Source organism: Vicia villosa, linkage group LG3 (assembly GCF_029867415.1).
Source record: "Vicia villosa cultivar HV-30 ecotype Madison, WI linkage group LG3, Vvil1.0, whole genome shotgun sequence".
Lineage (NCBI taxonomy): Eukaryota > Viridiplantae > Streptophyta > Magnoliopsida > Fabales > Fabaceae > Vicia > Vicia villosa.
The window spans coordinates 204,715,140-204,725,078 of NC_081182.1; the positions used below are offsets into that span (position 1 = coordinate 204,715,140).

General features: G+C 32.9%; 2 protein-coding genes across 2 annotated transcripts; both read left to right on the forward strand.

Moving 5' to 3' along the window:
* Positions 1–3,532: 3,532 nt before the first annotated feature.
* On the forward strand, positions 3,533–4,264 carry LOC131659767 (uncharacterized). The gene is made up of 2 exons (XM_058928912.1): positions 3,533–3,801; positions 3,967–4,264. The coding sequence occupies exons 1-2, from the start codon at positions 3,533–3,535 to the stop codon at positions 4,262–4,264; spliced, it is 567 nt and encodes a 188-aa protein (XP_058784895.1).
* Positions 4,265–9,130: 4,866 nt separating this feature from the next.
* LOC131659768 (uncharacterized) lies at positions 9,131–9,733 on the forward strand. Its single transcript, XM_058928913.1, has one exon. The coding sequence runs from the start codon at positions 9,131–9,133 to the stop codon at positions 9,731–9,733; it is 603 nt and encodes a 200-aa protein (XP_058784896.1).
* The last annotated feature ends 206 nt before the right edge of the window (positions 9,734–9,939 follow it).

Below are 9,939 nucleotides of genomic sequence, written 5' to 3' on the forward strand. Positions count from 1 at the left end.
GTTAACTCTTACATGTTGTCTCTTTCTAAGATATTTTGCTTTTTGTTTTATTTTAGATTTATATTAACTTTTTATTTGGATAACAATTTAAACTCTATGAGAGCAACAACAATATATAATTGGATTGTTATCCACTTCATAATCGACATATGTATTAATTATTATGTGTTTTTATTGAAAAACATTAATTTTGATGGGTGTATCAGTAATGTAATAAAAGATTTTAAATTTATGTGAAAGTTTATCAATGGTTAAAGTGGCTGTTTCTTGTTCTTTTGCTTTGTTTTTTTTGGGGCTTAATAATATATATATTAAGCAAGTATAATTGTGTTTACTTCCTCCTTCAATCAATGTATTCACTTACAAGTCATATAAATAAGACCAGGTCGGTCCCGACTTTTAAGAGGTTCAGAGTAAAAAATGGAACCCCTAATAAAAATTTGACTTTTTACTCGCCTACAAAATGAAGAAGTATCTCCGAGACAAGATAAAAAATATAAAGTCTTGGTTGCTTCTAACAACAACAGGAATTTCAATGCGGATTAAAAGTCATCTGCAAATCATTAAAGAATTTAAAATCACCACTACAAGAAAATCATGTTTTAGCTGCAATTTTTTAGCGTCGGCCCCGACCCGGACGCTACTAGTGTTGGCTTAGCGTCTATCGTAACCGATGCTCCATTACTAAATTTTTAATCCATTTATTTTATAGATATGGTCTAGGACTAAAACCATTACTAAATTAATTATTAATATACTTTCATACATATATTATATTTTATTATAGTTGCTGGATTAATGCAACTTCTGTTATGGTAGTTGTTGATATTATATTATAGCTGCTGGATTCCTGTTCACATTTAAATGTTTTTTTAAATGTTGCAGGAGGATGAGGAAGATGTTGCTACTGATGATCATGATCAGGATCAGTAGGATGAGGAAGATGTTGCAGGAGGATGTGTTATGATTAACCTTATGTCTAGTTTGACTTATAAATAGACTTATTTTGGTACACCTTGGTATGTTTAAGTAAACTCGTCTGATTATAGGATTGTGTTATAAGTAATGTATCACTATGAAGATTTATCAGTATTTTAATGTGGTGTTTTAGTTAGACTTATTTTGGTACACCTTGGCATGTTTAAGTAAACTCGTCTGATTATAGGATTTTGCTATAAGTAATGTATCACTATGAAGATTTATCAGTATTGTAATGTGCCGTTTCTATCAGTATTGTAATGTGCTGTTTCAATTTAATGTTTTTATTTCAAAATGGTTAAATTATATTTATTAATAGTATTGTATCATATTTTATAATTTATAGGTGTAATCAAAATTTATAATATATAGGTGTAACAATAAACTGGTCATACCCAAAAAAATGGCGTAATCCAAATAAAAAACAACGTCGGCTGCAACCGACACTAATAGTAAAACAAAATTTTCTTCTTCTGGGAGTTAGCCTATTGCAAGTGAATACGTGGCGTGCGGTAGCGACGTATGTAGCCGACGCTAATAATGAGATGTGGTATCAGCATAAAGGGATTACCAATCATAAATGACCACGTGTCACACCGTAGCGTTACACCAAATCGACGCTAACGATGTAAATCGTAGAACTTTGGATCATGATTAGTGGCCCACTTAGCGTGGCTTTAAGCCGACACTAACGTAGCGTCGGCCTTACGCTACTATTTTCTTTGAGGGTTTAAATGACAACCCCGACACCGACGCGAAGCCGACGCTAAACGTGGTTAGCGTCGGTTTTTCCTAGTTTAGCGACAGCTTTAGACCGACACTAATGTGCTGTTTTCTTGTAGTGCACAATATGATTAATATGATTAAAAATGAGAATCTTTTAAGGGCCTTAATTGCTCTAATTTCTAAGCAACAAATGATAATGAGTTTGATTTCATCATAAGAATTTGATAATAAATAAGTTAATTATATGATAAACTTTTAATTATTTAATTATGACATACAAATAGTCTCTAAAATTTAAACTAAAATAAATTAAAATAAAATTACAAAGGTTAGAATAAATAACCATCGAAAATAATATTTAATTTAAAATCTCATTATAAATTTTAATTAATTATATATAAACTATTTTATAATTAAAATTTGAGAAATACTAATTGTCAAAATAATTATGTTAAGAATTCATTAAAAAATGCTAATTTATTTACTGAAATGAGTTATTTTCTTTCAATTTAATATATTGTCATGCTAATTTATTTACTGAATTGAAAGAAAAAAAATTGAAGATGGACTAGTTTACTATGTGCAAAGACAATAACTTGAGGAAAGGAAAGGAAGGTGTAATATGGGCTGCTACTTGTTGGAGCATTTGGTTGTTATGCAACGATATTATTTTTAGGGGCGACAAATGGAATGTGTACGATACGCTATGGAGGATTAAGGCTTTGGTTTGACGGTGGTCTTATATTGGAAAAATATGCTCTCCAGCGACGTGGGCTCCTATGTCGCAGGAGCACGTGTGGCAAAGCAATAGCGACGTGGAAACTACGTCAGAAGGTTGCGACGTGATTCCCACGTCGCAATTAATTTATATGGGGAACATGTCCCTGCACGCAGTTCAGGTGTGGCAGACTGATAAATTGACTTTATTAGCGACGTGGAAACCACTTCAGAATGTAGCGACGTTGGTTTCACGTCGCAATCTTTAATGTTTTTTTTTTTAAAAATTAAATACAGACGCAGGTATAATTGTATTTATATATAAAAAATTAATTAATATAATAAAATTTATAAAATATAATATATATAATAAAATTTATATAATAAAATTTATATAATAAGATTTTATAAAATAAATTCATATAATAAATTTTATATAATAAATTCAATTAAATAAAACTAAAAAAAGTATTTTATACTAAAAAAAAATATTTTATAATATTTTATACTAAATAAATTTTATACTAAAAAAATATTTTATATTCTGTTTTAATATATTTTATACTAAAAAAATAATAAAATTCATAAAAATAAAAATCAAATTAAATAAAAAAAACCACAAGAGGAGGAAATTTTGGAGGCTATTAGTTGTTGTGGTGGTTCTAAGAGTCCGGGTCCGGATGGATACTCTTTCCTTTTTATTAAAAAGTGTTGGCCTATCTTGAGAAGGGACTTTTTGAGGTATTTTGAATATGTTTTTAATGGAGGCGAATTGTCTAAGGTAATCACTTCTTCCTTTTTAGCTTTGATTCCGAAAGGTTCAAGTCCGCTATGTTTGGATGATTATAGGCCGATTTGCTTGGTGGGGTGTATGTACAAAGTGGTGGCCAAATTATTGGCGGGAAGATTGAAACATGTGTTGAATTCGGTTGTTTCGCATTGTCAAAGTGCTTTTGTTCCGGGTAGGAAATTGCTTGATGGAGTTCTTGTGGCTAATGAGGCGGTTGATTTTGCGAGAAAGGAGGGAGGTTCTTGTCTTCTTTTCAAAGTAGACTTCGAAAAGGCGTATGACAAAGTATCGTGGAACTTTCTTCGATAGCTTTTGGTCAAAATGGGGTTTGGAGCTAAATGGAGGAAGTGGATGGAATTATTGATTTTCAAGAGCAATATGTCGGTGATGGTAAACGGTAGTCCAACAAAGGAATTTGTTGTTAATAGAGGCTTAAGACAAGGTGATCCGTTATCTCCTTTTCTTTTTGTTTTGGTGACGGAGGCTCTTGCGAGATTAGTTAGAAAATCTATAGAGATTGGTGAATTTGAGTCTTTTGATATTAAAAGAAGATGTGAGGTGGACATTCTTCAATTTGCGGATGACACTTTGTTGGTCGGAACGGGGACTTAGAAACATGTAAAGGCCATAAAGATTGTGTTGAGATCCTTCAAACTTGTGTCGGGTCTTGGTATAAACTTTCACAAAAGCAAGTTGATTGGTATTAATGTGTCTCCTCTTTTTTTGGATGCCGCGGCTTATTATCTTTCTTGTAGGGTTGAAGACAACAATTTTTTGTTTCTTGGTATTCCTATTGGTAGCAATCCTAGGAAGGAAGCGACTTGGGCTCCTTTAGTGGAGAAGATGAAAAAGAAGTTATCCGGTTGGAAGGCTAGATTTCTTAACCTCGGAGGGAGGTTAACTCTTTTGAAGTCTATTTTGAGTCCGTTATTTATCTTTACTATGTCTTTCTACAAAATACCGGCTAGGGTGGTAAAAGCGATAACGGTGATTCAAAGTAATTTCCTATGGGGAGGTGGGGGAGATAAACGGATTATTCATTGGGTTGGATAGAAAGGAGTGACTCTTCCTCTCGCGAAAGGTGGGCTAGGGATTAAAAATATTGCCGAGTTCAATTTGGCTCTTTTGAACAAATGGAGGTGGAGGATAGTGCAAGGCCATAAGTCATTATGGTTAGATGTGTTAAAGGCCCGGTACGGTGATTTGTGTTTGCAAATTATTTGTGATGGAGATGCTTACAAGCTTTCTTCCTCTTCTTTTTGGTGGAGGGATATTTTAAAGGTTAGTTGTGTTTCTTCTAATTCTTTAGATATTGATCCCATTGTTTCGACTTGCAATTTCATTGTTGGAAATGGGTTTAATACCCCTTTTTGGGAGTCTTGTTGGTTGAATAATTGTTTTTTAAAGGAGGCTTTTTCGGATCTTTTTTTTGGCTTCTTCTTTGAAAAAAGTTTCGATAGCGATTATGGGTGAGTGGAACATTGGTTGTTGGAAATGGGGGGACCTTGGTATTTCGGTTGTGGGTAGGGATGCGGTCTTTTTAAGTTCTCTTTCGGTGTTGAAGAATCTTTTGGACTCCTTTGGTAGTTTAAATACTTTGAAGGATTGTGCGGTTTGGTCGTTGGATTTGGAAAAAGGTTATTCGGTTGCTTCTTGTTATGGTTTGTATGCCTCTAGGCGTATCCCTTATGGCCCTCCGACCAAGGGTGATGAGGCCTTTATTTTGTTGTGGAAAACGGATGTTCCGTATAAGATAAAAGCGTTTGGTTGGAGGCTCTTTTTGAATAGGTTACCTACCAACAATTTATTGGTGTATAGAGGTATAGCTATCTCAAATATTAATTTAAATTGCATTTTTTGTGAAGCTCATGTGGAAGAGGTGGATCATTTGTTTTCTAAATGCATTGTGATTAATTGGTTTGGAATGAAATTGCTTCGTGGGTGGGATTTTCGGGTTGGATGGAGGAAGAATGTGCATCTTTTTTTGTGAATTGGCATTCTTTGAGCCGTGGAAAAAAGTTTAAAAGCGGCAAATTGGGGGTGCTTTGGTTAGCCACATCTTGGATAATTTGGTTAACTAGGAATGCTTTTTGTTTTAGGGAGGAAGTGTGGAACATAAATAATATGGTTTGGAGCATCAAGTTTTTAGTTTGGAGGTGGTCTTCTTATGGCAATATTACACACTCCAATTGTTGTTTTTACGATTTCTACAAAGATCCTTTGTATTTTATGTCGTAATTGTAATTGGTTGTAATATTGTTTTTTTGTAGGCCTTGAGCCGTGTATTTTGTACATGGGTTGGGGAACCCTTTGTTCTCCTTTCAATATATCTCTTGCTTTCAAAAAAAAAAAATTATTTAAGTATATATATATTCTGTTTTAAATATAAATTAAACTTATATAAATAATAAAAAGATAAATCAATTAAAACCTAACTAACAACTAAATAAATCACAATAAAAATAAAATTAAAAAAAGTTACTAAAATACCTCTTCTTCAAATCTCCTTCAATCTTCTAGTACCAATATATTTTTCTTCACAATTCTTCTATCTTCTTTGAAAATATAACTTCAACAAAAAAAACCCTAAATTAAATTCAGAAATTTAAAAATTATTAAAAAACAAAATTATACAAATAAAATATAAATTTAGTTACCTATTAGGAAAAATATTAGAGATTGATTGAGTTAATTTGGTATTTGAGAGAGCAATTGAGAGAGCTGTAATGGTGGTGGGGAAGAACCAGGGGCGAGGCGAGGGAGAAGAGAAGGAAACAAGAAGAAAATGAAAACTTGTTAAACTGAAACGTAAATGTTTTGGTTTTTTGAAGTGATATATAAAGAAATCAGCGACGTGGTCATCACGTCGCAACATTGCCACGTGAGACGCACGTCGCTACCACCAAACGGTCATAATAATAATTACACACTCTGCCACATCTGTAAACAATCAAGTCAGTGCAGAGTTATTTTCCCACTAAAATGTTGTGACGTGGGAGTAACGTCAAAACTCAAATTCAAAAAATTTCAAACCTCCCTCCAACTACAATGTTAAAGTTTTTATTTTTTTTATTTTTTGCTTTTAGGTAGCGACGTGATACCCACGTCGCAACTGTTTTTTAAAAAAACAAACCCTGACTTCTCTGATTATAATGCTGGCTTGATATTTTTAATATAAAAATTGGTTGTGACATGGTAATCACGTCGCAACTACTCACGTGATTACCACGTCGCTATTTTACGTCGTTGGGGACCACATTACTTGTAGTTCCAATTGCAATTTTTACGGCTTTTGTAAGGATTCGCTTTTCTTTCTGTCGTAGTTCAATTGGTTTGTAATATTGCTCTTTTGTAACCATTTCGAGAATTACCCACGTAATCTTGCTCTTTTGTAATCTTGGTGGTAATCACGTCGCAACTACTCACGTGATTACCACGTCGCTATTTTACGTCGTTGGGGACCACATTTCTTGTAGTTCCAATTGCAATTTTTACGGCTTTTGTAAGGATTCTCTTTTCTTTCTGTCGTAGTTCAATTGGTTTGTAATCTTGCTCTTTTGTAACCATTTCGAGAATTTTTAGTTCTCAATTCAATATATCTCTTGCTTATTAAAAAAAAGGCACATCAAACTCCCAAGTATAATGGCCAAGCCACTAGACTACAAAACAAATTGTTTGACAATTTCGCTAACAAGTATATATTATATTTTAGTATTATAATTTCTCTACAATAATTCCTAAAATTGAGGCCCCTATTTCTTTGAGGCCCTGGACTGTGGCCCTGCTTGTCCGAGTCTAGGGCCGACCCTGAATAAGATATAGATGAAATAGTGATTAATCAGATCATTGATGTTAAGTTATATATTGAATGTACATATCAAATACATAAAATAATCACATTTATAACATAAGAATAAAAAGATGTTGTGAACAAATTATTATATGTTCTTTTTGTTACAATTTACTGCAATATATTTTTTTGGGTTAAATATGTTTTTTAGTCCCTATAAATATGCGACCCTGCAATTTTAGTCCCTCTAAATTTTTTTATCGTCAACTTTTTAGGTCATTGTACTTCATCTCCATATGAGTCTCATCAAAAGAAATATCACTATTTAAAATAAACTTTGATTCTCGAAGTCCATATTCCCCAACTTGTATCCCTTCACACATTCAAGATAGGTAATGAAGATACATTTAACACCCTGAGCATAAGACTCTCTTACTTGATATGCAAAAACGCTAAAGCTCCAAAAGCCTTTAAATTAGATTAATATATTAGTTTTCCCGTCCAAACTCACATAGGTGTCTTGAAGCTTATTCATGTGAATAAACACCTGTTGATCAAATATGTTACAGTTGCAACAACTTCATTCCAATTGTTTTTTGGTTAACTTAACTCCCAACAAAATGAAACTTAACAACTATAGAATGATTTTATCCATGAGTTCACTTAGGTCATTTTATTGATGTGTTGTAGATATGGGATTATGCCTCTTTATACATTGTTTATTGTAAAACTCAATAAACTACTATGGAAAAAAAAAACTCTATGCCATTGTTCGTCGTTAAGTTAAAATTTCAATTAAGTTACCATTTGATTTTTTAGAAGAGTATATATTTTCTTAAAACTTTTAAAAGTGTGACTTGTACACTGCAAAATATGAACACACACTCTTCTAAATAAATCATCAATCACTGCAAGAAGATAGAAACCCCTTGTTAGTTTTCACCCTTGTTAGACCCAAAAATATGAGTTAACATACTCAAATGATTCACTAGAATTATGCATACCATTTTCAAACTTCACTACATGTTGTTTGCCTAGTGTGCAAAGATCATACTCTCATTTCCATTCTCTTAAAATATTCAAGTCTTCACCATTATCACCGACCTTCAACTTTTTTTTCGTGATTAACTAATTAGTTCTAATAGTCGATTGGACATCCTCCAAGGTGATAGTGATTTTCTTACCATAAAGAATTACATCCTTTAAGTTATTAAAAGATCTAGGTAACCATCTCAACAAGAGTACGTCCTTTTCTTCATCATCAAGTTTCACCTCAATATTTGGTTAGTCATCAATTTTTTTTTTGAAATACCGTTAATTGCTCCACAATGAATTTTTTCTCCGCCATATGAAATGATTAGAGTTGTTGTTTCAAACATAACCTATGATTCAAATACTTGGTCATATACAATAATTCAAACTTTATCCACATTTCGTCTGTGATTTTCTCCCTAATGACATCTCTCATACTTTATCTCTGAAGCACAAGACAATGAAATTCCTAGCCTTAATCTCCGTCTCAATCTCTTCTATTTGTATCAGGGCAACCAACATCAAGATCCCACCTTTCAATGCTTCTCTATAGTTTTTTAATCAAGATATCTTATATTTCCAATTTTCACAATTCGAAATTGTTGATCCTAAAAAATTCTTAGTATTTGTTAGAAATTAAATCAAGTGGCTAAAGAATTATTGAGAAAAATAAAGTTACTAGAATGTTTTGGAAAATACATGATATGTTAAGAAACATCATTACACCACCGCCTGAATTTTTTCTTCATGATTAAGTTTCTTAGCTTGTAAGAACTATATTATAGTCCAGCTAGCCTAAAGCCTTTTGTACCACCGCCAATAATTTCTTAGGCTGTAAGTTTAGTGGTTTCATAGGCCTATATAAAGGCATGTGTGTTAAGCCTTGAAAAATCATCATTTTGTAAAAAATATAGAGTAACACCTTCAATTCCTCTTTCTCTCTTTACTTAATTTTTTAAATTATTGTCCCATTTAATATCAAATTGGTATTAGAGCATGTTAGGTCCTGCTAGTGTGAGTGTCAAAAATATTTTGAGTGTGTGAGGAACAAGAGTTTTCATTGTGTCAAAAATTATTGTGAGTATTTTTTTAGAGATATGGCAAATTATAATTTTGTCTGGTCCGGTCCAAAATTAACCGCAGAGTTGGATTTTAGTTACTGGGAATTGTTGATGATAACACATCTAAAAGCTCACAATGTTTGGAGCTTTGTGGATCCCGATTTACAACAAGGAGCTGATGAAGTTGCTCGTAGAAGGGACCAGTTGGCACTTTCACAAATTCATCAAGGTATTGATTACTCAATATTTGGCAAAATAGCAAATGCCAAAACTGCTAAAGAAGCGTGGGACATATTGAAGCTGTCACATAAAGGAGTAGAGAAAGCTCAAAAGTCCAAATTACAATCGCTGCGTAGAGAATATGAAAGGTACGAAATGTCAAATTCAGAAACAGTAGAACAATATTTTTCTCGTGTTATAAATCTCGTCAACAAGATGCGAGTATATGGAGAAGATATTCCAAATAGCAAAGTGGTAGAAAAAATTCTACGTACGATGCCGATGAAGTTTGACCATGTGGTGACTACAATAATTGAGTCCCACGATACAGATACTCTGTCTGTAGCAGAATTACAGGGAAGCATTGAAAGTCATGTCAACAGAATATTAGAAAAGACCGAAAAAGTGGTAAAAGAATAAGCTCTAAAGAGTCAGGTGAATTTCAACAACACTTCTGAGTCAAGTCATATTGTAGAAGAAAGAGGTCAAAATACTTTCAACAGAGGAAGAGGAAATTATAGAGGCAGAGGCCAAGGAAATTATGGAGGAAGAGGACGTGGCAACTTTAACCAATGGAGAGACAATAATTTCAATCAATCCAATCAAGGAAGAGGTGGAAATGATTT